At 39.0% G+C, this 27,107-nt stretch overlaps 7 protein-coding genes across 11 annotated transcripts; 5 read left to right on the top strand and 2 right to left on the bottom strand.

The window, feature by feature from the left end:
* Nucleotides 1-312: 312 nt before the first annotated feature.
* ercc5 (excision repair cross-complementation group 5) lies at nucleotides 313-9,824 on the bottom strand. 2 transcript variants are annotated; one of them, XM_044101625.1, is made up of 16 exons: nucleotides 9,695-9,824; nucleotides 9,131-9,241; nucleotides 8,824-8,999; nucleotides 8,623-8,738; nucleotides 8,399-8,500; nucleotides 7,817-7,871; nucleotides 7,293-7,436; nucleotides 7,003-7,213; nucleotides 5,417-6,286; nucleotides 5,079-5,344; nucleotides 4,369-4,488; nucleotides 2,957-3,170; nucleotides 2,634-2,778; nucleotides 2,339-2,539; nucleotides 1,938-2,022; nucleotides 313-1,017 (listed from the first exon to the last, which is right to left on the bottom strand). In XM_044101625.1, the coding sequence occupies exons 2-16, from the start codon at nucleotides 9,216-9,218 to the stop codon at nucleotides 523-525; spliced, it is 3,288 nt and encodes a 1,095-aa protein (XP_043957560.1). In that variant the 5' UTR covers nucleotides 9,219-9,241; nucleotides 9,695-9,824; the 3' UTR covers nucleotides 313-522. The 2 variants fall into 2 exon arrangements, with proteins under 2 accessions (XP_043957560.1, XP_043957570.1); XM_044101635.1 differs by lacking the exon at nucleotides 9,695-9,824 and having other exon boundaries at nucleotides 8,824-8,875; nucleotides 8,965-8,999; nucleotides 9,131-9,181.
* blzf1 (basic leucine zipper nuclear factor 1) lies at nucleotides 8,977-13,160 on the top strand. Of its 2 annotated transcripts, none has more exons than XM_044101669.1 (8): nucleotides 8,977-9,120; nucleotides 9,559-9,697; nucleotides 9,980-10,045; nucleotides 10,636-11,090; nucleotides 11,289-11,488; nucleotides 11,620-11,748; nucleotides 12,550-12,778; nucleotides 12,894-13,160. In XM_044101669.1, exons 3-8 carry the CDS (start codon nucleotides 10,021-10,023, stop codon nucleotides 13,077-13,079), a joined length of 1,224 nt encoding a protein of 407 aa, XP_043957604.1. In that variant the 5' UTR covers nucleotides 8,977-9,120; nucleotides 9,559-9,697; nucleotides 9,980-10,020; the 3' UTR covers nucleotides 13,080-13,160. The 2 variants fall into 2 exon arrangements, with proteins under 2 accessions (XP_043957604.1, XP_043957594.1); XM_044101659.1 differs by lacking the exon at nucleotides 8,977-9,120 and adding an exon at nucleotides 9,836-9,890 and having other exon boundaries at nucleotides 9,412-9,697.
* A 93-nt stretch (nucleotides 13,161-13,253) lies between these two features.
* trmt10c (tRNA methyltransferase 10C, mitochondrial RNase P subunit) lies at nucleotides 13,254-15,756 on the bottom strand. Its single transcript, XM_044101645.1, has one exon. The coding sequence runs from the start codon at nucleotides 15,525-15,527 to the stop codon at nucleotides 13,995-13,997; it is 1,533 nt and encodes a 510-aa protein (XP_043957580.1). The 5' UTR covers nucleotides 15,528-15,756; the 3' UTR covers nucleotides 13,254-13,994.
* Nucleotides 15,757-15,964: 208 nt separating this feature from the next.
* Nucleotides 15,965-18,071, top strand: LOC122822775 (thioredoxin-like protein 4B). Of its 2 annotated transcripts, none has more exons than XM_044101690.1 (4): nucleotides 15,965-16,169; nucleotides 16,247-16,398; nucleotides 17,254-17,449; nucleotides 17,713-18,071. In XM_044101690.1, the coding sequence occupies exons 1-3, from the start codon at nucleotides 16,038-16,040 to the stop codon at nucleotides 17,417-17,419; spliced, it is 450 nt and encodes a 149-aa protein (XP_043957625.1). In that variant the 5' UTR covers nucleotides 15,965-16,037; the 3' UTR covers nucleotides 17,420-17,449; nucleotides 17,713-18,071. The 2 variants fall into 2 exon arrangements, with proteins under 2 accessions (XP_043957625.1, XP_043957617.1); XM_044101682.1 differs by having other exon boundaries at nucleotides 15,966-16,169; nucleotides 17,254-17,460; nucleotides 17,724-18,071.
* Nucleotides 17,427-18,071, top strand: LOC122820569 (thioredoxin-like protein 4B). Its single transcript, XM_044098125.1, has 2 exons — nucleotides 17,427-17,455; nucleotides 17,517-18,071. Exons 1-2 carry the CDS (start codon nucleotides 17,427-17,429, stop codon nucleotides 17,680-17,682), a joined length of 195 nt encoding a protein of 64 aa, XP_043954060.1. The 3' UTR covers nucleotides 17,683-18,071.
* Nucleotides 18,072-18,667: 596 nt separating this feature from the next.
* On the top strand, nucleotides 18,668-21,692 carry mrpl16 (mitochondrial ribosomal protein L16). Its single transcript, XM_044101614.1, has 5 exons — nucleotides 18,668-18,916; nucleotides 19,208-19,279; nucleotides 19,586-19,734; nucleotides 19,932-20,225; nucleotides 21,211-21,692. Exons 1-5 carry the CDS (start codon nucleotides 18,847-18,849, stop codon nucleotides 21,400-21,402), a joined length of 777 nt encoding a protein of 258 aa, XP_043957549.1. The 5' UTR covers nucleotides 18,668-18,846; the 3' UTR covers nucleotides 21,403-21,692.
* A 299-nt stretch (nucleotides 21,693-21,991) lies between these two features.
* Nucleotides 21,992-26,908, top strand: LOC122822729 (centromere protein Q). 2 transcript variants are annotated; one of them, XM_044101602.1, is made up of 8 exons: nucleotides 21,992-23,028; nucleotides 23,117-23,177; nucleotides 23,260-23,362; nucleotides 24,164-24,232; nucleotides 24,640-24,769; nucleotides 25,637-25,756; nucleotides 26,200-26,274; nucleotides 26,462-26,908. In XM_044101602.1, the coding sequence occupies exons 1-8, from the start codon at nucleotides 22,936-22,938 to the stop codon at nucleotides 26,657-26,659; spliced, it is 849 nt and encodes a 282-aa protein (XP_043957537.1). In that variant the 5' UTR covers nucleotides 21,992-22,935; the 3' UTR covers nucleotides 26,660-26,908. The 2 variants fall into 2 exon arrangements, with proteins under 2 accessions (XP_043957537.1, XP_043957527.1); XM_044101592.1 differs by having other exon boundaries at nucleotides 23,257-23,362.
* The last annotated feature ends 199 nt before the right edge of the window (nucleotides 26,909-27,107 follow it).

Raw genomic sequence — 27,107 nt, 5'->3', positions numbered from 1 at the left:
CACTGCTGTTGGACAGGAAAGATGGGTGGCGGCAGGTTTTGATTATAAGGGACTGAATGAAATATTTAAAGAATAATAACATTCTCCTTAATTTTTACATCAGGGATGGAACTTGTGGTTATTTATTCTTTATTTACAAACAAACCTGTTTCTGTTTATACAAGCATTTTGTTTTACATAAAGAGATGTGTCTGAATGTAAATGTTGTGTTTAAGATGTATGGATAATGAGGTTAGATGAGTATAATACATTAAACTTCAACTTTTGTTAGTGTTGATATAGCAGAAAAAGAAATGACATCTGACACATACATAGCAAAAAAAAATTTTTTTAATGCAGACTAACATTTCTCTTATATCTCCAAAGTAGTAAAAAATATTCCCAGTAGCTTCAGTGTTTATAAAAAAAAACATAATGCATATTACAAAAAAAATTCTCAGTTCATTTATTTTCAGAAATTTTCAGCTGGTTTCACATTTAGTATCACGAGTTTCAAGAACGTTTATGTAAAAGTTGAGCGTCTTAAAGCTTCTTTCCTCTTCCTCTTGTGCGTTTTCCTCCTCGCCCTCGTCTGTTGGCCTCAAACACAGATCGGGCTGTAACCATAGCAACGCCCCTGCCTTCGTCGCTGTCTTCACTGGAGCTGCTGCTGCTCTTCCTGCTGGCCTTCTGAGGTAGTTTTTTAGTAAACTGGTGAGGAGCTGTTGTTGTGAAGGATTCCTGACCTGGACTACAGAAATCCCTGAGGGATGTAAAAGGAGATTCAGAATTCGTCTTTGGAGCTAAGAAACCTCCACCTCCTGCAGGAGGCTCCTCTTCTTTCTGTCCTTCTGTGTTTTTTAGACTTCCTTTCTTGGATTTGGATGGGGAAGGCAGTTCTTCTTCACTACTGTCATCTTCCCCTCCTTCCCTCTCCTTCCTCTTCATGCAGGTGACGGCTCGGCGGAGTCGCTGGCTGCGGATCGCCTGCTTCTCCTGCTGCTCCAAGCGGAAGAACGAGTCTATTCGGAGCTGAGTCTACAGTGGAAAAAGAGCAACAGAGAAACGCAAGAGACTTGTTTTTATGCATTCCTTAACTTCATCTCTTGCAATATATAAGATATATTTAAATATTAAAATGTCAGTTGAGTAAAACGCAGGAAACTGATTATTTTTCTGTTTGGGTTCTTTGTCAGAGTTCAAGAGAACCAAAAAATAGCATCAATGTTGTTTCCTAATTTTTGTGCAAATAGGTTTTTATTCCCATGTACTTTTACGGTAAATTTATAATACATGAGAGCATATTGTTACCTAATGGAAAACAATATTTTTATTGATTTTAAAATAGTTGAGAACTGGATGGGAAAGATAATTCCACAAAATGTTGCAGGAAAATTTTGCATTATGCAAAATGCATTTCAAGACATGAAGCAAATGGTTAATTTGATGCATTCTGTATAAGCACAGCCAAAGTTATGCACGAATACATTTCAAAAACTAAAGATGTCAAAGGTAAATATTTCTTTTTAATTATCTATTACTTTTGAAAACAGTTATTTATGACAGTAAATTTGTCATTTTTAGCCCTTTAAGCTTTTGGCCCTTTTTAATTCCCTCTCAGATGTTTAACCTTCCAACCATTGGCATTACCTTCAGCCCTGTTTAGACGACAAACAGGACAATCTGCTACTTAAGCAGTTGATTCTTAGCTTCTTAATAGCAAAATGCTAGCTAACAACTTTAGCTAGCATTTATATCACTGCTTTACAAGATCAGTGAAGGAGTTGTAGACTTTGTTCAAACTTTAAGCACAACTTAATCATTAGTTATATAAACCCTTCTGATAGTTTCAGAAAGTGGTAGCAGGAGTCACATCAGCAGAAACAGCTGCATTACTGATGAAAAAGCAATCCAACATGGCGGTAACCCTGTCGAGGTGGGTGACGTCTCTCAGATACCTGCTGGTTGTTGAGTTGTTTGATCACAGGCCGGAGAGTCTCCTCCGTCTTTCTGCTGCTCCAGCCAAAACGACTGAGACAGAACGTGACGAAGAGGTCAAAGAAATGATCACAAAGACAACAGAAACACAGGGAGAAGCAGTAGTAGATGTAATTGAGTTTTAAGGTCATATTAGCAGCTACGAATCATAGTATAATAAACAACATTGGTTACTAAAAACAGTAAATATAAATAAGCAAATAAAAAATGGAAGTAATTGAATAAGTAATTAAGATCATAAGTAACTTAAATGAGATTTGTTACATAAATAAAATAAAAATAAAAAACACAAGGTATTATCGTATTAAAAAATGCTCCATTGAAACTTTACTGTAAAACGGCTGCAGAAACAAAAGGATATTCTTTGATCATGTCGAGTTGCGGGCGGCCCCAGCTGAAGGAGGCCTGGGACTGATCAACAGCGGGCTGAAGGTAAGCCTGAGCCACCGCAGGGTTGGGGAAGCCAGGCTGAAGTTTCAGTTCCCTCAGCTTCTTCTTCACCTTCGTATCTCTGGGATTATCGGTCAGACGCTTCTTCTCCTGAGCCTCACACCACCAATTACTACAGGGACAAAAATGGAGAATATAGTTGCTCTTTGATATAAATGTGTTCCTGCACTTTGTTACAGCTAACCCCTCCCCAAAATAAAACAAACCTAAGCTGTATTAGTGGCTCCAGTCCTGGCCCTGGAAACTCATTCAGTATCTCCATGCCAGTAACATATCCCACTCCTGCAACACCCTCTGTGTAGTCACTTCCAAGCAGATAAGCCAGATTGATCATCTTTGTTCTGTCCAGACCTGGCAAAGACAGGCGCCATCACACTTCATCAGGAGAAGGAACACTGATAGATTATCTCTCTTTACCCAAAAAATAGTTACATTCTCCAATGTGTTCATTAGCTCATCATTTTAATCTCTGCTATTCCACTGTTCTTTCACTTTAGGCTCTAGACCCAAAATGGCAGCAGCCACTGACCTAACTGGCTCTGCAGATCGCTGTACTGGTAGTGCTCAACATATTTGTTCTGGCTGAAGAAGTTCCTGTAAACGTGTCGTCCTCCAAACAGCCACACGTCAGAGTCGTCTGTGATGGTTCCGTTTGTCTGGTCGGCGCGGTCCAACGCCGCGCACTGAGCCTCGGCCTCCATGGGAGCCACCAAAAACGGCACGCCGAACAACCGCAGCAGCTCCTGCGTTCAAAACACTCATCAATTTACAAAGCAAATCAAAGAAAAAAATAAAATAAAACCACACAGATGCACACATGCTTCAGGGTTTATAGTTGCTCATCATAAAAACTGGGCAGCACTGAGGGGCAAACATGCCATAATCTAAAATAAATGACTTTGTTAATTATTTTTTAGATTAAAACTATAATAAATACATTCAACTAATTTATGAAGTCAGTATAACCACAATTAAGTTAAATGTAAAGTAATTTAGTCATTGTCTTTTAAAATCCTATACAGTTATTTCAAAATTTTATTATTTTAGATTGTCTCTGCTGCAGTCAATTGTATGGTAATAATAATAATAAACTGCAACTGTAACTCCACCACAGCATCTAATTGATTAACCCCTTAGCCAATTAAACAAGGTCTCCTCTGCACTTTTAGCCCCGCCCCTCTGACTTTGATGGGTGAGGCTGACCAATAAAAAAATGAACGAGAAAAATAACTGTTTTATGTAGGTTCTCCCAATTACATTTAAACATTAGCTTAAAATGTAAATACAATTTAAATAACTACAGAAACACTTGTTATTTATTTAATGTATGTATTTCCAGTGTTATTTAAAGAAATACATACAATAGTTACTGCAGGACTTTTTTAGCTACTGTATTGCAACACTTGTGGCTCTTGACAGAACTGCAGGATGACAGCATAATTTTAACACATTTAGTTTCTACTTAAATGTTTATCTGATACCTTAATGTCGCTGTTGTTATTTACCATAACTCTCAGAGTGTGTGCTTTTATGATTACAGCAACGTGTTTGTCTAGGGAGCTTTTGTTGTCATGTGAGGAATCCCATTGCTCTTAGCAGCTCATTATCAAAACAGCTGAAAGGATTAATAAAGATCCTCCACTCTGACAGGTATACACTAGTACTGATTGTATGATACAGTTAGTACAGGCGAATTATGATCATAAACACAGATATGAGCATGCTGCTGTGTAAACTGAACACACAAGTGGAGCTGTGTGTTTTGGCAAACGCAGCACAGAGAAATTCGCCCTCCCTCACTGAGCTCCTGCACCTGCTGTGAATGATCAGCTGTCAGGTCACCATCACAGAAAATGTAAATTCATAGGCGTAGGTCAGATTGCTTAAGGAACGTTTGCTCTCCGTTAGACCGGATCTGATCACACAGCTGGTTTCGTTCACCTGGCTCTCCAGGTACATCTGCCCTGTGACTGTGTTCGCCATCCGCTCCTGCTGCTGCTTCTGCTCCCTCAGGTTGCTCTGCTCCAGCTGCAGCGAGCTCTCCAGAGCCTCCAGCTCGTCCTGCAGCACAACAAACAAGTTACTCTACAAGCACGCTGACCTGCTGACCAGGTTCATCTGAAATACAATCAAGTAGTTCAGACGCCACCTACAGACGTTGACGTTAAAGTTATGACAGCAAGGAAATGTTTAGATGGAGCTACTTTGCTGCAGCACACAAACTTAGAGATCTAAACTCATTTTGAAGAGAGCAAGCTTTTCATCTTGAAGAGATTTCAAATGTCTGCCTGGCCACTTGTCAAAAGAAAACTTCACTAATGTAGTAAATATACTCTCAGGGATTTATAATAGGGAGAAAAAAATGTTTGGGTGAATGGTTTGTTTAGGAAATAAAACAGCATCGGAAACCGCTGCATTAGACTGGAAATACTATTTTGGTTGTTGGAAAATTTCCCTGTTTAAAACTGAAGGTGTCTAAACAACTTAAAGGTGTTTATGTTCAGCCTTTGTCGTAATCATCATATAATTTGTGAATTACATCAACCAATTGACACTTAGAGTAGCAGGAGGTAAAAAAATATATCAAAAAAATGTTTTAGCTTATTACAGCACGAGACGAAAAGCTTCTGGTTTGATGGAGAAATACTAACCATGTCGAGGTGTTCCCACTCATTGTTTTCTGCTGTTGGTTTGGATTGCATGTCGTCCTTCACCTCTTTTTCCTGAGCTTTCCTCTGCTCTCCCTCCTCTTCATCCTCCTTGTCTGAGCTCAGAGCTGGATGACCAACAACCTGAGTCAAACTTTCCTCGGACTCTTCAGTTTTTGTCTCATCTTCCTGGACCTCTTCTAAGATCCTCTTTTCTCCTGCTGAATTCTCCTGCTTAAATTCTTCCGCGGACACCTCAATGAAGCTCTCTGTGAAACACAACCATTTTAAATTTGAATGATAAAACAAACAGTTGAGTCTATAAATTATTGTAGCTTTACCTTCTGAGTCGCTTTCCTGCTGGCTGTTCTCTGACTTGACGTCGTCTCCGTCGGTTTTTCCCAGGCCAGCGGTGAGTCCATCCTTGCTCTTATCTAGGAGTCTCTGCTCCGTCTCTGTGCTGGCCTGTTTCCCACTTGGAAGCGAAGGAGAGCTGATGGATAACTCCTGACTGGATTGAGAAGCGTGCAGCTTCTGCTCAGGTCCTCTCGTCTCCAGCTCTTTTTGTTTCTCCGCTTCCCTGACGCGCTCCACCTCTGACTCCATCGCTGTTCTGGGACTTTGTCGAAGTGCCGCAGAGCGAAAAGCTTTATTTCTCTCTCCAATCACTTCCTCCAGCTCATCGTCAGAGCTACTGCCCAGCAAACTGTCTTCGATGTGTGAACTTTGGCGTGTGGCGCTTTGACTGAAGTCCGACTCTTCCTTAAGGGAAGGCTCTGTCTCCTCATCGGAGCTACTGATCACCACTCGCCGCGCAGGACGCTGGGGACTTGTCTGCAGTTTGGACGGTGAGACACTTACTTCATCCTCAGTTAATGCCTGCTGGATGGCGAGGAGAGTCCGTGGAGACACTTTGCCATCCTTGCTATCTGGATTCAGCTTCTCTTCATCCGAGCTGTCACTCATAGCAGCCTGGATTGCCTTGAGGGTCCGAGGCGAAGGCGGAGATGTGTCTGGCTGTGATGGCTTTGACACAGGTGGGTTGACGGCGTCTGAGCAGGTAGGTCGTACATCCTCTTCTTCGTCGTCTTCTTCTTCTTCAGTGATGGGTCGCCAGAGAGGCTCGGGTTTGTCAGCTTTCCTTTTTCTAGAACTTGTCCAGGGTGCAGCTGCAGGGTGGCTCTGTGAGGCTGGTTCATTTTTTTTGGAGCCTATAGGTGAAGAAAGTAAAGAGTTGATTTTTACAGAAATTAAAAGACATTAAAGTGAATATGCCCTTTTTGCTTCACTCAACATCAGTACAGTGTAGACAGAGTTGTTGATTATTTTTTTTCAATTAACCAATTAATAATTGGACAGCAAAAGGTACCAAATAGGAGAATTTTACAGAATTTGAACCAGGTGAGTCTAAAACTTTAACACTTGAGGAGTTCTGGGTAGAAAATATTTACAGATAATGAAATGTTTTTATATAAAAGGCAAAATGTAAATTTTTTTAAACAGTTTTGGCTTAATTACTACTCAGAGAGTGTTGTGTTTTTTCAGCAAATTGAATATTTTATTTAGTGTATGTCAATTAACAATTGGACAATTACTATATTAATTGATGATTATGTCCATAATTGATTCAACACGATTAATTGTTTCAGTTCTATGGGAAGGAACAACAGTTATATCTAACTAAATCTAAAACTGGCCATGGAGCCAAGGAAATTTACAGATTTAGACCCTGATCCTTAAAAGACATTTAAATGTGAAATAATATATAAAAAATTTGAAGATATGCTTCTATCTAGAAACAGATATTGTGCATATACAGTACAGACCAAAAGTTTGGACACACTTTCTGATTGAATTCAATGAGAAGGTGTGTCCAAACTTTTGATCTGTACTGCAAATTATCAACATAATGCTACATCTCCCTCACCTTTTATTAGTATATAGTGTGAGTTGTCTTCTGAAACCAGCCGCTTTGACTCCACGCTGCGATTCTGCTGGTCCTGATCTTGCTGACCGAGTTGTGGAGCGCTGCTGGCACTGCACTGGCTCATCTCCTTCTCAACTCCCTCCAGACGCTGGTTCAGCCGGTTCCTCTGCAGCAGGCCAGCCAGTTGGTACTGCGAAAAGTCTCTGGAACGCTAGAAGAGAAGAAGAAAAAAAGGAGTTAGTACTGGAAAGAAGAGAGGAGAGCGGAGTGTGTTTGAGGCTTAAATGTACCTCAGGAGGTTTGTTAAACATGGTCCGACGTCTTTTGCAAAATTCTTTCATCTCTTTGAGTATCTCGTGTTTCATCTCAGGAGGCAGGTTGGTAAAATCCTCTGAGTTTATGTCCACCGAGTTTGGGTCCCCATACAGTTCTTCCTGAAACAAAATTAGGAATCTGGCTCTGAAGGTGAGTTGTCAAAGAAAAAAAAAGTTCTAAATTTAATTGGGAGGTGACTTACAAAACAGAAAGAAAAGGTAGCCAAAGTACATTTTGGAACTACTTCTCACAATAATGTTTAACAGTCAGACACTCACTTAAAAAGACCCCAAGAAATTAAACTAGAAAACTCTTTATTAAACGTACTGTAATGTAAAAGTATTGTAATTTGGATCAGAATAATCTGTATGTCATGGCTGCTGTATAGACTGAAATAAATTGGAATCATTTGAAGTTTACTGAACTTATTTCTGTAGCAAAGTACCTTGAGATTAAAATCTAATTTTTTAAAAATGTTTATTGATGCCTTTATTTTTACCTGGTATGTTTCAACCATTTCGTCACTGTCTTTCCCCTCCTCGTCCTCTTCTGAGCTGCAAGGAGAAAAAAAAATGTATTCATCTGTCATGACTACATATTACTATCTAAACCAAAGTAAACATTTATGACAGTCCTGTTTTTACATACCAGATGAGAAATGCTAATTAGATGACTACTTAAGCAGCTGGTTCCTCTACACTTTATTTAAGGGTTTCAGAGTAAAGTGGCTACTCTTAAGATTACGTTTTTTCTAACACTACACAACAATTCAAAAAGTGTTTGTTGACCACATCAAACCCCAATAGATTACTCATAAAATAAGCAATCAATCAATCAATCAATCAATCACTCACTCACTTTATTTTGGTTAAATTGTCCACATTAAACACAAGAAACAACAAAAGAAAAAAAGAAAAGAACAACAATAGACAAACCCACAGTTTACCAAAAAAGGAATAGGCCGAAGCAAAGCTTATTCTTGCCTACCCTATTTTTTTACCTTACAACCTACCAGGATTAAATAAGCAAATGTTCAGGGTGTAATAAATAATTTAACTAGACAGCAATAACACTTCTTGACCTGCTTCTTTCCTTTTCCTCTGTGGGTGGAAGGGCAGGTAGGACATACATGTCGTCCACTTCATTTCTTTTCACACTGGAGAGGCTTGGTAGAGGATCCTTACTGTGGAATATTTCAGACAAAAATGTTAAGATGTAAAGAATATAGCATATAGAGTATGTACAAAATGAAAAACTGTTGATTTTTATCACCTCCCCATCACTCTGCCTCCTCCTACTGCTCACCTATGATCTCCAAGTGCAGCTTTAATAGCTTGTCTCTTCAGAAAGGTCTTCAGAAGTTTCTCATTGGTCTGTTTGGACTGAGTGGTCAGCTCCTCTTTCCTCTGCCTCCTCAGAGCCTGCAAGAGAAGAGTGTTTGTAAACGGAAAGTTCAGTGGCGGTATTTATTACACCTTTAACAGTTGTAATCTGAGCTGGTCTCACCAGGGTCTGCTTCTTCAGCATAGGAGCATCCCCATCGAACACAAACACCGGTCTAATGCGAAAAAAGAGCAGCTTACAGATGCGGTTGAACAGAGTGAGGAGGTGGGCGTTCTGGACACTGTTGCCTTCACGGTCCCTCACCCCCTTCACTGCCTGGTTCAGCCATATACTGATGTCTGAGGAGCGCTGGTTAAGGTCGTCTTATGACGCAACATTAGTCGGAATCAATTAATGCGTTTCACAGATTAAGGAAAAAACGTCTCAAAAACTAGGAAGCATAAACAGATCAAATTAAAGGTAAGGATACCAACAGCAAGAATCTTTCCTTCCAGGGTCTCGGGGTTGATGGGTTTTCCTGTACTCTCCAGGAGTCTCCAAAGTCCATGCACTCCCATGATAATAACTCAAAGCACACACCCTATAAAAGTAAAGTGCACAATGGTGGACTTACCAGGACTTCAGTCAATTTTAACAGTGGACAAAAGGAACCAAAATGATTTTTGCAGCACTTCTTAACTCCGTAATGCAACTTCGACAAGACAGGAAGGTTCCGCTATTCAGAAACGCGAAATATTTTGTCAAGTTATCTGATACTGCGCTGCCTTATTTAGCAAATAAAGCTATTTGTGATCGTCGTAAAAAATTACAAAATGTCACAATTTTTAGTTTTCTGGTTTTATCAAGAAAAACTTCCGTTAATCCAGTTTTATTGAGATTAAACTATTGTTTTGACAGGACGTTTTGCCTGGAAGTCCAAGCTCGGGGAACTCTACGTGCGTTCACGAAAGGCCAACCGTGTCCGGGTGGCAAAACAAACAGCTGAGAGAACTGGAGAACCGAGAACCGAGGAGGGGCTCAAATTTATTTTTACCTGGTATGTTAGTACATAATATTTCCATTTTAAGGCTTCGGATTTAAGTCGCAGTAAATATTTCTGATAAACTATCTTTGTAAAGAAGAGCTGACTGCTGCAGGTAGTGCTGATAAAGTTCTTACTTTTGCTAACACCTAGCTCAACAACTAGCTTCCCTTATCATGTAACCTTATCACTACCCAGCTGATAAAAGGTGAACTATGAGCAACGTATTTTATTCATAAACAAAAAGTGCTGTAATTGTTTTCAAATAACTGCTATATTTCCTGTGAAATACAACAGAATCACCGGGTTTAAGCTAAAGTTGCGTCTCCTCCGCCGCCATGGCTGCTGCAGCAGTTGTAAGAGGTACGTAGTATGTTCGTTTATCCTTTTTTTAAAAAAAATAAAACGGCATCATCCATACAGCAAATATCAAATATTCTGTGATTTTTAAAGCTAGACTATGAACAGGTTCCTGAAAACTGTGCTGAGGTCCATCAATTAATGTTTATTCAATGTTTAACAGTAACGAGGACCCTTTGTGTTGCCTTGAGTGGTATAAAGTCCCACTGTTTGTCCTGTTACGTAGACTGACGTACGTTGGAAATTGGTGCACTATAAGTAAATTTAGCTGAATATATCTGCTTCACACAATATTGTTTGGAAATGATGTTGATGTATAATAATAGGATTGCAACATATGTTTTAAAATTGATCTTAAAATGGATTTCTTTCTTGAGAAGAAAACAAGAACATGTAGTAGAAAATAGTAGTAAAATAATAGTAATCAGAATAACTTGTGATGGTTTACAGACCCTATACCCCAGCTTAATCAGAAAAGGCATTAAGACAGTATATGTTACACACTGCATTGGACACTTCAATAAACATAGTTAATTTTTAGGCAGAAGTGTTTAAAAATAACTGCTCTTGCTTTTTTATTTGTATACTTCTAGGTTCTGCCACTGTGCCTATTCGAGGACCCGGCGATGGCATGGAAACCGAAAAACCACCTGCCACACTGGAGGTCATCACTGACGCCTCGCCACCGTTTTTATCTGAAGCGCCTCTCCTTAAAGTGGCATGCCCAAAGCACAGCCCAAAATCGCCACATGTCACAGCCCACGCTACCCCACAGCCTCTCGGCGTGCTTCACCTAGGCAAAGTGAATAGAGAGGCGTGTACAGAAGTGGAAGCCGTGAGGATCATTGTGCCCAGAGCTGCTATCATCCGGAGTGCCCGGGCGGGACCCACTGAAGGGAAAGGCGAGGCAGGACAGCAGGCCGAGGAGCAGGGCTCTCCTCCACTTGTGGAGGACTGGAGAGGACAGCTAGAGAAGCTGCAGAACTCTGAACGCCGGCTCCTGCAAGACAAAGAGGGCCTTTCGAATCAACTCCATGTGCAGACAGAGGTAAGGGCTTAGTGAAATGAAAATCAGACAGATTTCAGTGTACAAACAATCTTCTGAGAGTAATTATGTTACATTATAGTTATCTGTAGTGTTGATTCCTTTTATTTATTGTATCTTAAGTATGTCAGTGTTTATGTAGAGTTTGAGCATAAAACTACTTTACATTTATTTTAATCTTGTTTCTAAACTGTGTGGCAGGTAAACCGCGAACTGAAGAAGCTGTTGGTAGCCTCGGTAGGTGATGACCTTGAGTACCAGTTTGAGCGTCTTGCACGAGAGAAAAACCAGCTCATTCTGGAGAACGAGGCTTTAGGCCGAAGCCTTTCACACACCGCGGAGCAGCTGGAACGTATGAGTATCCAGTGTGACGTCTGGAGGAGCAAGTTCCTCGCCAGCAGGTGGGAAATGCTCCACTTAATTTTGTCTTCATTTTAAATGGTTGACAAGTTTAAGATTGTCTTCTTACTTTCGAAGGCAGTGACATAACCATCATGTTGATATGTTTTAAAAAATAATGTTGTTACTACAGAGTCATGGCAGAGGAACTGACAAACGCCAGAGCCGCTCTGCAGAGGCAGATCAGAGAGGCCCAAGGAGCGATTCAGGACCTGCTGTTGGAGCGAGATGAGTTTTCCAGGGACATGGTGCTCAGTCACAGGTAACACCACACTGATCAACAATTACTGACTCCTTTCAAATGTCCAAGTTGAGTGTAAGAAGCACTCGGGTTCTGTAAAAGTGGGTTAGTCCTAAATGCTAATTAGTACATTTAACAAAAGCATCCAACACTCCAAAACCTGCCCTAATTGTGCTAACACTGGGTTTCCTCCCATTAGGTTGTCTTGTTATATAAAAACTAGTGACTACTTTTCTGTAGAACTTATTTTCTTTACCTGTTGAGGCTCCCCAAGGTTCAGTGTCTGGTGTTTTGTAATTCTGTTGTGCTACTGATTGAACTAGACAAAAATGTTCATGTATGGACTCTTTATGTGTTTTTAATGTGTTGGTTACTAGATTAGAAAAAGCATCAGAGAAGCTTGTACAAGTGCTTCAGCTTGGATATTAAGCTCTTAAAACAACTCCTGTGTAATATTCATTGTGAGCAGTCAGATGCCAGCATATCTAAAATTAAGTTTCCCGCTAGCTTCATTCTTGAAATTAAAACTTATTCTTATGTTTCTTTTCATATGCATGTTAGTTTCATGTCTTTAATGCTTTTCATGCTCCTGTAATAATTTTGTTCAGCTCTTTGACTACATCTATTACTGCTTTATGAATAACTGATTCATTCTGCCATGCTTCTTGTTCTATTGGTGCCTTTTAGAAGTGTTTTACTCAACAAACATACAATTCATGGCCAGTCAGTTAGAACAAAAGGGATTTAGAGTTATTGTATTAGAGATGTTGGAAATGATTGCGGAGCTATTACATTGTCTTTGTGTCCTGTTTGCGTTGCCAGGTCCCTGGAGCAGCTCCTGGTGTCTTTGCAGTGGGGCAGACAGCAGACTTATTATCCCAGTGCTCAGCCTCTCAGCGTCGGAGAGCTGGCTGCAGCCAATCACAAGCTAGCAGATGCCATTAACTCTCATCTGTTGGGTAAAAACAACGCTAACAGCACCGTGTCGAAGGGCAGTAGTGCACCAGCCGAACATCTCTGCAGCACACCAGCAGAGAAGATGGCTGAGAAGGTGTCAAGTTTATGTAAAATGTTACCTTTGTTTTTCTTTGCCTCATGTGTTTTGCTAGTTTTAGAATCTTAACAACTGAACAATGTTTTTACTTTATTCTATTTTCTTGCTCTAGGTGTTGAAGGTTTTGAATCCAATCTCTTGTTCAGAAAACAAGGCAGAACCTTCACTCAGTGACTCCACCTCCCCAAACTTTCTGAGCAGCAAGAAGAGCATCGGCAGGTTTCACCCTTACACCCGCTACGAGAACATAACCTTCAACTGCTGCGAACGCTGCACTGGGGACATCATAGTTCTATAGGTCATCCTCATTTGACACAAGGAGTACTAGTTTTTGTTCTTTTTTTTTGTATTTAAAAAAAATAAAAGATGGCAGACTGGAGCTGTAGCAGAAACCATGACTGTTTATTTGCTGTCGTTTCAGTTTAACGGTTTTAAACTTGTTGCTTAACTTATTAAGCTCTTGGAAAACAACAAATAAGACAGGCTAGTCTGGAATTAAGAAGGCATTTCAACTCCATTGTAGACTGATCTTTTAGCCATGTTTATCGCTGAGATGTGAGGTCAGAGTCAGTCAGTGTTATACTGGACGAGTTTAATAGTTGTAACTGATGTGTATAATGTTTTTATTTCACCAGTTTCTACTTTCATACTGCAGGGAGTCATTAGATGGGAACACAGATGACAGGAAGTCAGACATTAAAGAAGTATAGGTGCCTCTTTTAATTCAGGAGGATCTTTTTCATTTATGATGGTTCTTTCTTTCAGATGCTGTAAAAGCATTAGTGAAAGTGAATAGATGGTACTGTGATCAGTATTGTGCAGTTTTGTTTTTGTTTTTAAAAAACTTGCTTGAATTTTACAGGTTTCAGATTCTATTTTTATCTTTTTATTTTTTGCTTAGAATACACTATGAATTTACTTACATGGTGCAATATTGAAGAACAAAACCGACAGGCTCTATAATATTAAGCTGTATAGAAAACTTTACAGTAATGGGTATAATTTTATTTACTGTAAAACTGTCAAAATATTATTTAAGCATCTTGTTTTCTGTCAGACTAAAATAAAGACCAAAGAAGTTTCTACCTTTTAAAAACCCTAATCTTTGTTTTCACCCAGTGTGAAAACAAAGTGGATATTAGAACAGTTTCCGCACCACTTCTTATGTTGATACTTTCTAGCACATGTCCATATTAACAGTAATTATTTCCTGTCACTCTTGCCACCACATCCTGGCCTTGTCTCCTGTTTTTCTTGCTTCCATTTGGCTTTTGAACGATGTACGGACTTTAGTTGCAGCTGGAGAACTTCTTCTGGTGCCGTTTTGTCCAGTCATTCTGTCATGATTGGATTTGTAAACCGTCTGGTTCTTAAATGTTGGCCCGGTGTCTTTTGCCTCAGGTCTCACGAACACATCACCACTCTTTCTCAGTGCATGTTTTTGCCCAATTCTGGGTCTGCCATTTGAAACCTCTGTCTGTGTCTGCCGTTGATAGAAGCCATCGTGTTTCCGCTTCGGCACAAACTCTAAGGCTTCTTCCCATTTCCCCGTATCTTTGATTGTCAGCATGATGCGAATCATCTGGTCCAGAGTCAAATTTTTGGCTCCCAATTCCCAATGAAGAAACTCATCAAGGGGTAAGCGAGCTGTTGCTAGTTTCAGGCGCTTGGCGTTGGCTAGTGACAATCCGGGCTGGATGGACTTGTCCACCATGGCTCCGATGATGTACACCTTGGAGTGATCAAAGCTGCGCAGGACGTTGGGGGAGTCTGCAGTGAGGTAAATGAGCTGTTCCCTGGGGAACATATCAATGTAATGTTGCTCAGTGCTGGTGATGAGCAGGCGGTCCCAGGTCTCTGTGCCGTATCGCTTCACTAGCTCCTTCTTGTAGAGGCCGTCTGGCTGCAAGTTGCAAAAGTGAAGGTGAAAGGGGTCTGTTGCACGCCGGTTCCACCCTTCCACCTCCATCAGCTGAGACACTGTGTTCTCTATCTCCCGCCTGGACATGTTGGATGCATAGCTCAAGTCAAAAACAATTGGTTGACCAAACCGCATTGCCTGAGCGGTTCTCCAGCCCAACAGTTTGTCCAGGCTGCGATCCCAGAACTGGAGAAACATTGTGTTTTTCGGTTTGTGTCCATCTTGATCGCCTTCTTCTTCTTCACTGTTTTCCAACTCCTTCCTCTGCTTCATTGAAGCCTCTTTGTCAGCCTTTTTCTTCTGCTGCTTCTCCTTGCGGGCCTGTTTGTGACCCTCCTTGATAGCCAGGTACTTCAGGTACTTTTTACGGGAGGACTTGGTGGTGAGGCCTGCCAGCGTCTGTAAGTCCTCCTCGGTCATTTCCTGAGGTACAAATTTTCCAGCTTGACGCCACATGGAAACCAGCTCACGAGTTGCCTCCAATGAGGAGCTGTCCTTCACATCATCACCTTCACTTTCCAGATCATCATCATCATCATCATCATCCTCGGTTGTTTCCACTTCACGAGAAAGTTTTTGCTCCTGGAATGCAGCTTGTGATCTCATTACAGACTTCCATTTGTCAAGATCTAGCGCTTCTTTTTCCTCAGATAGATCTTCTTTAATGTCGAGGCCATCCTTCTTCACAGTGTTACCTGTACAGAAGTGACTGACGAGGATGGACTCTCTGTAAGGTCTGGTACCAAAGACTGGTTTGATCGTGGATGTCAAAAATGTCCTTTTCAATAGCAAATTACAGCATGTGGCTGAGAAGTGTCGCAGCATTGTAACAAAAACAGTTCACTCCCTCAGCAGGACCGTCAAAAATTAGCTTTCTTTGCACGAGACACCCGAGCCAATAAATATTAGCGATATTATTTACCGCTCGTTTTTCATCAAACGATCACTAAAAGCATCTTCATTCTGTTATACCTCATGGAATGAAAAATCCTCGTCCGCACATGTGTTTTTAGACTTCCTGCCAGAACATTTGGTAGAAGGTCACGTTATTACACGGTGCCACGTCATATTGTGCCGTACTAAAACGTGAGAAACGTTTTAGTTAAAGGAGAGAATAAAATCATATATTTATTAAAGTAAGGTCTTGCCTTGTGAAAAGAACCCCAATTTATAACACTTTTTAAAAACTAAAACCCTGTTTAACATAATTCTTACAGATATTTAAATTATTTTTTACGTTTCTTGCGGGTAACTTAACCGGGTTTCACAACAACAAAGTGACGCAATTTCCTGATTTTGCCGACAGCAGTGAAGCTAGCGTGTTAGCGTCTGAAAATGAGCTTCTTTTTACCAAAATTAACAACCAAAAAAGACATCGATGAAGTTATCAAAGGCGTTGCAGAGAAAGTTTTAGTTCTGAGGTTCGGGAGAGATGATGACTCGGTTTGTCTCCAGCTTGACGAGATAGTAAGTGACTTTAACAACAAACATCTCATCAGAAAAAGCTGTTTGTTCATAATTTCTCACCTTTTGTGTTGTTGCAGCTGTCAAAAACCGCACACGATTTGAGTAACATGGCATCCATCTATATCGTTGATGTAGACAAGGCTCCAATTTACACCAGATATTTTGACATCAGCTATATTCCATCCACTGTCTTCTTTTTTAACGGGCAGCACATGAAAGTTGATTATGGGTAAGTTCATGAAAAATATTTAATCAAAATGCTTTGTACAACAAACATTGGTAACAATTAGATTAACAATTTAATTAACAACTAACTTAATTCGACACAGAAGTCGTCATTAAGAAGAATTTAAAATACATTTTAGGTTATATTAGAAATATGCACAAAAATGAGATAAGTGGGCTTATTTGTATGTCTTTGTTTATCTGAGCACTTTCCAAACACCAAACGGACAGAACAAAGTCGTTTAAAACAGATAAAACAATGAGATAAAAAAGACTACCTTTTATGAATGTTAAGGACAATGGAAACAGTTATTCAAAGTAGTTGTAAGATAAATAAAAAAATAACACTAATATAAAAAGGTATAATTTTAGTTTGAACATAAATCTGCATTTAATTTAGAGAATTTATATTAGAGTTATTAAAAACTGCAATAAATCTAAAATTAATAGGAGAAGTAAAATGAAAATTCAAATCAATTTATAGACAGTGGAATTATGGATGTTGACATAAAAAAATCTTGTCCAATTTTATATTATTTTCTGGTCATTGCTGTTTTCTTTGAATTGTAAGAATACTTCACAGCAAATACACTCTCCAGCAACTTTATCAGGTACACCTGCTCAGTTGAGAATCACCCAATCACATTACAGCAGCGTAATGCATTTAGTTCAAACTGATCAATCAAAATTAGTGAGAAAAGGTATACTATATTGTTATTATAGAACAAAATAAAGGCAGTGCTAAAGGCACTAAAGGTGTACCTAATGTGACAAGTGAGCATGCTTTGCTTATTTTAAAATATATATATATATTGCTGCATTACAGTGGTGTTTATTATGTGTTTTAATGTTCTTTCAGGTCTCCAGATCACACTAAATTTGTTGGCAGCTTTAAAACCAAGCAGGACTTCATAGACCTTATCGAGGTGATTTACAGAGGAGCCATGAGGGGGAAAATGATAGTCCAGAGTCCAATAGATCCTCAGAATATTCCAAAATATGATCTTCTCTACCATGGGATTTAGCATCTTCATGAGTGTCTCTGTCAAAACAACATCAAAGTGACATGTATTTTATTCTGCATTACAGTGGTGTTTATTATGTATTTTAATGTTCTTTCAGGTCTCCAGATCACACTAAATTTGTTGGCAGCTTTAAAACCAAGCAGGACTTCATAGACCTTATCGAGGTGATTTACAGAGGAGCCATGAGGGGGAAAATGATAGTCCAGAGTCCAATAGATCCTCAGAATATTCCAAAATATGATCTTCTCTACCATGGGATTTAGCATCTTCATGAGTGTCTCTGTCAAAACAACATCAAAGTGACATGTATTTTTATTGACTGAGAAAATCGCCAAATTCTCCTGGCATTTAGCCACCTAGAAGTTGTGTGAAGAAGTTTTTATAAAAGTGTTCCAGATTTGAAACCTTATTCTAAAAATAAACGACAGTGTGTTCTTTTTTGCTTATTTTATTTAAGACTTTATCTTTTTTTGCAACTGTAATGTAACATGAATTTTGTAGGTAAGAACATTATTTTGTTTGTGGATGACCTTAGAGTCAGAAATTATGTTTCCCATGGAAAACTGCCACATACCTACTGGAGAAACCGATGTTTATGTGAAATGTCAAAACCTTATTCAGATAATAAAACCTCCAAAATCCTTTATCTTCATGCTGATTGTCTCATTGTTTTACATAAAATTTTGGGTTCAAAGCTAGTTACAGGTGTGAGGGTTTGCACCAGTGGTTGATTATCTTTTCTTCTGAATGCATCAAATGTCAGCAGGTTGTGTCCTTTTCATAGACTGTATATTGGACCCATGCTCAACACCTCATGAAAGCAACACAAATTACTAGTTTTATTAAAAAAACGTGCATGATGTCCATTGATGTTTATATGACATATGGTCAATTTGAATAAATGCAATAAGTTCAATTATTGACTTGGCTAATTCTAAGTATTAGAAACCTGAAAGACTGAATTGCACCTAGAAAAGATCAAATGTAATTTCACGTCACCTATTTATCAAATAAACGCTTTTAAAAGGAAATTTAAATGCCAAATGAGTTCAATATATTAACAACTTTGACATTTCACAAGTTTCTATTTTCAAGTATGTCGCTTATTTTTTCATTGAGGGTACTCAATGAAATTCCGAATGGAGCAAATAAACTTTACAAATGTGCCAAAGAAATTAATCTATGCAGAAATTATGATTGCAGAAATGTGATCGAAATTAAAGCACCGCTTATTTTGAAAGTCACTTTCAACAGGAAGTGTCGACCTCATTTTGGCGGAAGTATTTGTTGCACAGAAATGGCAGCGACCTTGCTCAGCGTGTGGCGTTCTTAAAAATACAGTATTTTGCTAGTATTTCTAAAATGCCTATATATGTATGAATCAAACGAAATAAAAATTACGTTTTTTTAGTATCGGTTTGTACAAAATGATCTCCCTCGTTAAGGCTGCTGTCGGCGGCCTGACGGTAATCTGCAGAACTCACGGTCTCCAGCAAGGTAATGAGGCTTGTGTTAACAGTGATGCATTTGGACACTTGGGAATTACCGACTAACAAATGAAGATTAACAAAAGTAGATCATATGAAGCACGCTTGGCTGGGTTCCCGCACAGCAATTGATCTTTATATCTCATAAAGCTGGAAACCAAAAATTGACTCAGTGTTATGCTAACTCAAAGTTAAATGCAAATGCAATCCTAAACTTCACCAAGACATTTTGGGGGGATTTAAGTCGCAGGTAATCACAATCTGTCGTTTTATCAAATTCCACTTTGTATTTACTCCACAGTTCCTCTGCACGGCTATTTGAAAATCTGCGCTGCTGGGCTGAAGATATTTCCAGTCATTCCAGACTACAGCAGTAAGCTTTCATCTTTTTCTCATTCATATGAGACTTCTTTTGAGCACATAAGATGTTGATGATTATGCACACACCTTCTACAGTTTGGCTGAAAATTATTCTGATGTCTGATTTTTCATGTAAACTTATTGTCATTCAACTAAGAAGTTTGTTACTAATGTGATAGAATACACATTGAGCTTTGCTGTATGTGGCGCAGTAATTCTTATATGCCTTGTGTTCCACTTCATGGATGCAGGGTTTAGAGTTCCTCAGTCCATTTCTTGTCCCGCATCTTAATATTTTGTCCGTATTCGTCTCTTAAAGATGTTGTGCTGCCAGAGAAACCCAAACTGAAGTTGTTGAACAAGGTGCCCAACCTAAAAAAGGCCAAGAAAGAGAGAAAGAAGCTCCGGGATATCCAAGGACCGGCCAAAGCAGGAAATACCTTCACTTGTGGGCAGTATGCGATTGTTGTGAGTGCACTGATGTCTGTTGATGATTTTCTGACAGATGAAATTGCCTGTTACATATTTCACAGCTGTGCCACAGTATAATTTATTTATTTTTGGCATTTTTATGACATTTAATGACATTTCTCCACATGTTTTAACTTTATTTTGCATAATTTGAGCGTTAAATATCAAAGTAACATTGCCGCTTTATGTTTCAGGCAATGGGCGGAGGCTACCTGCACTGGGGTCATTTAGAGATGATCCGTCTAACAATTAACCGAAAGATAGATGCCCAGACAACATTTGCCCGGTGGCGTATCAATGCCCCGTACAAGCCAATCACGCGTAAAGGCCTGGGCCAACGCATGGGCGGCGGTAAAGGAGCCATCGACCACTACGTGACACCGGTCCGGTATGGACGTTTGATCGTGGAGCTGGGAGGAAAGGTGGAGCTGGGGGAGATTGAGCATGTCTTGATTGAAGTGGCCAAGAAGCTGCCCTTTCCTGCTAAGGTGGGATTTGAGTGTTCTCTGTTTCAGTTGCTGTTTAAATACAGAGGCAAAAACAAACCAAATTTACAGCTGTGGTGATAAATTCACATGGCCTAGCAGAATTTTCCATTTTTCTTTCAAAATTTTCTGAGTAGAAGAATGATGATACAAGATACATGGTTAGTGGCTCATTGAAGTCATATATCATAAAATAATTGTTTGCTCTGTTTTAACTATAATCACAACAGTAACTGTCAAATGGCTCAGAGCAAAACTTTCTATAACCTGGACATTTTCACCCAGCAAAGGGCTCACTAGTTTCTACATAAGGCCTTAAAAGTAACCATCTCACCATTTCTCATTCAGTGCTGCACTGATTTTACTGGACTCTGCCTCAAAGGAAACTTGACAATTATCAGTGGATCTGTTAAACTGCTTGAGTATTATTTAAAATGAAATAATGTGTTAAAATTGATTGAACATTGCCAATAAGCAGTGCTTAAGCTCCATTTAAGAAGTGGAAAATGAAAGATTTTGTTAAAAACCAATCTGCAGTCAGACAGCCCCACATAATTTCAATTGCTGGCCAAACAATTGGTCAGAATTCAAAGGAAAACCCTTAAATAATTTTAATTTCAGCTGATGTACAGCTGCCTCCTTCCTTCCTCTGCAACCTCCATTTTCTGGCCTGTCCTCATTGGCACTGTCTCTAAGTGAAACAACTTTGCTGGTCTTGCTATTGTTTTGTACATATTTCTTTTCATTCCTATTTTTATTAGACACATTGAAAACAGAAAATACATCAGAAAAAAAACTGAATTCTGAGAACAAATGTATCTACCGGTATTTTCTTTTTTGTTTGTTTTTAACAAACGGTTCTTATTCTGAGTATTGTAAGCCATCTTTTAACATCACTAAAGTCAGAGTGATTAAAAACAAAATTTTTTGGTTTATTTTACAATTGGTTTTCTCATAATAAAGCATTGCTTTGCCTTTATTATTTCAGATAATGAGCCGAGAGAGTCTGGAAGAAATGCACAGAAAGCAGAAGGAGATGGAGGAGAACAACCAGAATCCCTGGACCTTCAAGCAGATAGCCCAAGGCAACATGATGGGCATCAGGAAGGTGCTTAGTCCATTTGACCTGCGCAACAATGGACGCTTTGCAGGCAAATTTCACTTTCCTCAGAGAGTGTGAGGGATCTGGGGAAACGCCGACATCATCCAGACCACATGTCTGAAGACTCGGCCTGAATTTTGTTACTCCCTCACTTTCAGAAACAACTCTCTTTTTTCAGTGACGCATTTTGTTAAGTCTCTTTTTGTTTTGCTTATGTAAACCAATGACTTGTGTTTATTACTATCGAGCAAATTGATTCTGACTCATAATCAACAAATAAAACATGGGATAGGTGAAAACAAATAACATCTCACTTAATTCATAGAAAAATACAAAGCTAATGAAAATATGAAAAGATGGGTTAATCTGATTACTGATTAATGTCAGTGTGTTTTGTGGTAACTTTCATTCTATATTGCATATAAGTAACAGAAATGCCTAAATGCTTACTCTGACAATGCACTGCCTGCTTTCACAAAGTTCCTCTTTGGAGCTGCAGTCTTCAGCTGAGCTTCCACCTTAAAGAGCATTCTTCCCCCAAACCCCTTCAGACTAGCATTAGCGCCAATTAAACACCTGATGAAATTGCAAGTCTGCTGAGTTTATAGCCCCCTTTGCACTGCACCGCTGGACCTGGGTCGACCCGATTTACGTGATGTATCCTGCTCAATGCAAAACGACCAGGGCCATAGCACCAATAGGACCGGGTCGAACGGAGCCGGGCTGGGCTAGGCCCGACCCTGCAGTGCGAAAATGACTTATGAAAACTACAACAGTTATAAAAGGCATAATAGAAAGGCATTGCGCTGAGGTGCTGAAGGTGGAGCGTCAGAAATAATAGGAGCTTCTTAAAGAGGCAGGCCAACTTAAGTAGTACTTATTTTAAGTTATGTTTGACATATACAGCATTTTTATAACAAGTGGTGGTGACAGTGCCTTGATTGTGTTATAAAATGGCACCGTGTGCCTGGAAAATACATAACAACGCCCCTTTAAAACCATAAATCCAAGAGAAATATGATTTACCATTTATGGGAGTGACAGAATATGAGGAAACACTGTATGCAGATGCAGAGTAGCTTTTTATAGTAAATATTAAAAACGCTTTTAAAGTTATTTGGTGGTTTGAAAGATTTTGTGGGCATAGTATAGTTTTCAACCCGTGTTTTGTCTTATAGGCGTCCTGTTGCCACATCTTAGCTTTGCGGAAGTATCATAAATTCGTACAGCGAAATGACTATACTGCTTTTATATCCGTCAAGATCAGTAGATGTTTATGAAGTATTTGGTCATCTCATGCATGCTACAGTCGCCAGAACGTGCTGCCTGGCCACCATGACTCTGGGTAAGGCCACCCACTAATGACGCATGCGCCTTAAATCTAAACGTTCGAAAACATCAGCGCGAAAATACAGGTCGATAGGCGATTATAACATACCGGTACCTTAGTTTTGAGTTTTTGTTGCTCTTTTTCTGCTGTGCCGTTTGTGTCTTAAATCATATTTAGTCTAAACATATTGGTTAAAGTAATTTTCAACTTATTAATACTAGCTACGCTTTGAGGCGGTGGTAGTTAGCTATTTAGCTCGCTGTTTTTGTACGGGTAACACTATGAAGCCGTCAAGAGGCTCAAAACGGCCTCCAACAAAAGCCCCCAACCCGAAAAAGAAAAAAGAAAAGGCATCGGAACTTCCTGCAAAAGAGGCGAGACATTACAAACACACAACTGTTTTATATACTGCTTTGTTTCGCGGGTAAATTTACTACAATCAGCCACTGTCATTTATTTTAGGATCAGGAGCAAGGTGATAATGAGAAAATCCCCCTCTCAAAACCACTTAAGAGGAGAAAAGGTAAAATCTGCTTCTTTACTCTGCTGTTCAGATACAGGAAACAGATTTGGTGTTAATATGATATTTCTTTGTTCTTGAGGAGATTCACCTTCAGTGTCAAAGAAACTGACCATTCAGGATAGCTGGAGGCCGATGCCCCCGTCCACCATCAATGCTGTGGAGAATATATTGGACTTATCCATACTGTGAGTTTCACACTGATTATTTTTCAGTTTGCAAACTATTAAGCCTTTTATAAATCATCTGATCATGAGGGTGTGTATTAGGACACCAAGATATTAGAAAACCATGCAGTGAAAATGTTACTATCAAATACTGTGGTGACGATATCACTTGTAATAAATATAAATAAGAGGTGTAATAAATATTTGTTTTTGCTGATTTCTATCTCAAAATAAAATGTATAGCTAATTTACTTCTCATTTAACCTGTCTCTTAAAAATTGAGCAATGGTCAGTTCTGCATACATTTTTCATAGCAGGAATGCTATGAAAAAGCATTTTTGCTTTTTCATAGCATTTTTAGCAAGTTATAGGTGTGATAGCACCTTTAACTTGTGATAGCAAGTTAAAGGTGTAAACTTATTTACACTTATGAGACACTCACTGCAAGTTGGGCTAATCTAGGGCTGCATCATATCAAGACACATAGGTATGCTGTGGCTAAACAATGCAATATCAATTACAAGCAACCCACCTTTTCCTATGTCTTTTTCTTTGCTATTCTACTTATTGTATAAGTATCAAATATAAGCAGTCAGTAGGAGTACAGTGCACATTGATTGCAATGATGATTGCCATTTGATTGGCTGTGCAGCTCAAGCTTAAATCCATCTTCAGCAACTCATAGTGTAATAGAGCTAAATATAAAAAATTAATGACATCACTGCTTGCAATGACAATATCACATAGGTCTTCATGGACTGCTTAGCTAAATAATTGCTATGCATGAAAAATGAAAATAACCCCTTATCTTTTTGTTGACAGAGCAACACTTGCTTTAAAGCGGGCAGGGAAGAAAGAGAGCCAGGAACATCTAAACATCATCAAAAATAAGTGAGTGTCGAACATTTCAGTCTAAATACATCAAATAAGTCATATGTGAAATGCACACCTTATGAATTTCCATGTTTAAAGACAAATACAGGATTATTAAATTTCATTCTAATGTATGTTATCGAAGATTTATTTACCTAAACTCTATTAGGGAGTTTCAGGTGGATGTGACATCAAAAGCAACTGAAATAAATAATTTGGTGACATTTGGGTTCTTATGTGGAAGATAAGAAGGTTATCAAGCAGAAGGGTCCTTCTCCTGTGAGTTCATATATCGCCTGTGAGATTCCAATAAACACTGACAAGCATGCATCAAGTTATTTCACGGTATAGAATCCAGTGTGGTTGTGAGACGTCAGCCACTTCTGATGCAATCTAAATGATATGTTTTCTGCAAATTTTTCCAGGTTTTTAGCTCATTGTGCACAACTTAAGGTTCCAGTGCAGAAACGGGGAGATCTGATTCATTCATCTCAACGCCACCAGGAGGAGACCAAGAAGTCTGAGCTCGGAAAGACGACGCTGAACTCCCTGAAAGTGAGAATCATGTTAACAAAATAAATCTAGACATGTTCAAAGTAAGATTTGTTTGCTGTATTTTTCGTCTCCAGGAGTGTTTTCAGAGTCCTATTTTGGGTGTAGATTTATATGAATAAAAAAATAGTTGTTTAACAAGATTGAAACTAAACATTTTGCTGCTATCTGTTACCACATTTCACTGCCACAACCACTGCTGAATTCAAAAAAGAAAAAGCAGCTTACGCAGACGTTTCCTGTAGAGGTTAGAGCATATTTGTGGCAACACCTCAGACATTTTTCAACTGTAGTAGCCTTTTCTGTTAGTTCTACAAGACAGTAATAGCTGCTGATTTCTAGGTAATTTAAAGAAACAAAGCGTAATTTGAAGAGTCTTGAGGCAATAGTTGAGCCTTTGAATCTCAGTTGAGTCCCTGCTTTTGCTGCAAGAAAAGTTCTGACCAATGAAAAACTGCTTTTCCATTGCACTCTACAGAATCAAGTTGTAGAGCTGATTCTGTGCAGCTCGGTTGTACAGAATCAGCTGTACAATCAAGCTGATTCTGTAGGATTTGAAGTCGTAGCTTTGCTGAGCGAACTGTTTGTGCGGCACATCTATCACATCCTGAATGCGACTTGGATTTAGAAAAAAATGGAGACCATGGCAACATCTTATTTTGTTTGTGTGTCAGGTTTGCTCAAGTCCCACAGGCTTGTGTGTCAAACCCATGAACTCCAAGGACAGCATGTTCATTTCCTGCCTTGTGTCCTCCCCCTAACAGTCAGATGTCGGCCTTTTAGCAGCCATAATGTTCCTCCTGAGCTACACGTTTTAAAACATAAACGTGTTTGTTTCACAGAATATGTATCTGTATTTTGGTTGTTCAGGAAGACTTGAAGGCTGTTCTCAGCGCTCTGGAAAGGATAGAGGAGCAGACGGTGTCTTTACAGCAGACATGCTCAAAGCTGAGAGATGAGTTGGAGGAAGAAGAAAAGAAAGCAAAACAGGTGAAATCAAAAAGAGCCATCATCCATATTCACTATTTATTTAGATTTATGGCAACTTTGAGTGTTGCATTCTTTAGTTTTGTTTTGTTTTAACCCATTCCAATGCGTTCACTGTTTCTTTTAATTGAATGTTTGAACATTATGTCTTGAGTTCTAAGAAGTTTTCAGCATATTGTGAAAAGAACATTTCTTGGTTGCACATACTAGGAGTCTTCTACTTGAATGGGACATTTCAAAATCACAGTGCAAGAGATGAAGTGAATCACTGTTGTCTAAAACTTTAATGTTTCACACATGGGCATTTAGAGCTTTCACTTCTGTTCAGAAGATCTCATGAAAACATGTCTAACAGGAAATCAACAGAAGATGGCTGAGATTTTGAGATCTGAGCTTGTAGTAAAAAAAAACACTAAAGTGAGCAATTATTTTCTACCTTCCTGTAGATTTTAGAAATAAGTGATCAGTGCGTTCTCAAGCTTCCGTCTCTTCTGCCGCAAAAAGAGGAAATCACATTAGAGGTGAGTTTTGACGCTGTACAAAAAAACTCTCTTTACTTCCTGTTTCTTTTATCTTGTTACGTCTATTAATAACATGTGAAATTCTCTGCATGTGCAGTTCCTATTGCAACATTCTTTTAAATCTCATTGCACATATTAACTTGTGGGAGTTGCACGCATTGATGGCTGCATATTCTGTTTATTCCAGTCTCGTTTACGGAAAATAATACCTGAGTGTGATTGTGAGACGACAGCACAGAAGCTGGGGGTCATTCTGCAGAAACCAGCGACCACCCAGGATGCCCAGGTCCTACTACTGCAGGCACAGAAACATGCTGACCACCTCTTCCCCTCGCTGAGCCGTGGTGCAACTTATGAAGATGAAGTAGAAACACATTTTTCTTAAGGGTTCTTAATGCAGAAAATGCTTTTTCATTTTTTTTTTAAAATTATTATTAGGTTGATTGTTGTGGTTAGATTTCTCTTGCAAAAACAGTTGAACTGTTTTTGCTTTCTGATCCATTTATTTTAAAATTATACTTCTTGGCTTTGAAACATAAGACATATTTGCCTTTTGTCTGTTCCGCCTTGTGCTACAGTTATACACGTCACTAAAATACCATATTGTTTTCAAATAAAGTTTCACTCGACAATAGAAACGGAAGTCAAACGTGTTTCATTAAAAAATGGAAATTCTTTTGTTTTTAAAATGTTTTTTATAAACAGCTTTTTTTAAAATGGAAGTTTTTATAAGTCTACAGTGATGTAAGGAGATTGCATACCTTAATTTACACCTCTTAAGAAATAACTAATCTACTAGAGAAATGCATCTTTTGCATATCTAACTGTATAGA

The sequence above is a fragment of the Gambusia affinis genome, linkage group LG02 (assembly GCF_019740435.1).
Source record: "Gambusia affinis linkage group LG02, SWU_Gaff_1.0, whole genome shotgun sequence".
Classification (NCBI taxonomy): domain Eukaryota; kingdom Metazoa; phylum Chordata; class Actinopteri; order Cyprinodontiformes; family Poeciliidae; genus Gambusia; species Gambusia affinis.
The sequence above is the reverse complement of the archived record's forward strand: the minus strand, read 5'-3'. Positions and strand labels throughout refer to the sequence as shown.

Excerpts from the sequence above, each read along its gene's own strand:
- ercc5 (XM_044101625.1), bottom strand. The coding sequence starts at position 9,218 with ATGGGAGTGCATGGACTTTGGAGACTCCTGGAGAGTACAGGAAAACCC. Across the intron at positions 3,171-4,368 it reads AGATGTACCTGGAGAGCCAG|GAGCTGCTGCGGTTGTTCGG; the intron begins GTGAACGAAACC and ends TTTTGAACGCAG. Across the intron at positions 1,018-1,937 it reads AACAACTCAACAACCAGCAG|ACTCAGCTCCGAATAGACTC; the intron begins GTATCTGAGAGA and ends TTTCCACTGTAG.
- blzf1 (XM_044101669.1), top strand. The coding sequence starts at position 10,021 with ATGGCTGCTGCAGCAGTTGTAAGAG. Across the intron at positions 11,091-11,288 it reads AACTCCATGTGCAGACAGAG|GTAAACCGCGAACTGAAGAA; the intron begins GTAAGGGCTTAG and ends ACTGTGTGGCAG. Across the intron at positions 11,489-11,619 it reads AGCAAGTTCCTCGCCAGCAG|AGTCATGGCAGAGGAACTGA; the intron begins GTGGGAAATGCT and ends TTGTTACTACAG.
- trmt10c (XM_044101645.1), bottom strand. The coding sequence starts at position 15,527 with ATGCTGCGACACTTCTCAGCCACATGCTGTAATTTGCTATTGAAAAGG.
- LOC122822775 (XM_044101690.1), top strand. The coding sequence starts at position 16,038 with ATGAGCTTCTTTTTACCAAAATTAACAACCAAAAAAGACATCGATGAA. Across the intron at positions 16,170-16,246 it reads GTCTCCAGCTTGACGAGATA|CTGTCAAAAACCGCACACGA; the intron begins GTAAGTGACTTT and ends GTGTTGTTGCAG. Across the intron at positions 16,399-17,253 it reads CACATGAAAGTTGATTATGG|GTCTCCAGATCACACTAAAT; the intron begins GTAAGTTCATGA and ends ATGTTCTTTCAG.
- LOC122820569 (XM_044098125.1), top strand. The coding sequence starts at position 17,427 with ATGAGTGTCTCTGTCAAAACAACATCAAA. Across the intron at positions 17,456-17,516 it reads TCTGTCAAAACAACATCAAA|GTCTCCAGATCACACTAAAT; the intron begins GTGACATGTATT and ends ATGTTCTTTCAG.
- mrpl16 (XM_044101614.1), top strand. The coding sequence starts at position 18,847 with ATGATCTCCCTCGTTAAGGCTGCTGTCGGCGGCCTGACGGTAATCTGC. Across the intron at positions 19,735-19,931 it reads GTGGGCAGTATGCGATTGTT|GCAATGGGCGGAGGCTACCT; the intron begins GTGAGTGCACTG and ends TTTATGTTTCAG. Across the intron at positions 20,226-21,210 it reads AGCTGCCCTTTCCTGCTAAG|ATAATGAGCCGAGAGAGTCT; the intron begins GTGGGATTTGAG and ends TTATTATTTCAG.
- LOC122822729 (XM_044101592.1), top strand. The coding sequence starts at position 22,936 with ATGAAGCCGTCAAGAGGCTCAAAACGGCCTCCAACAAAAGCCCCCAAC. Across the intron at positions 23,178-23,256 it reads ACCACTTAAGAGGAGAAAAG|GAGATTCACCTTCAGTGTCA; the intron begins GTAAAATCTGCT and ends TTTGTTCTTGAG. Across the intron at positions 24,770-25,636 it reads CGACGCTGAACTCCCTGAAA|GAAGACTTGAAGGCTGTTCT; the intron begins GTGAGAATCATG and ends TTGGTTGTTCAG.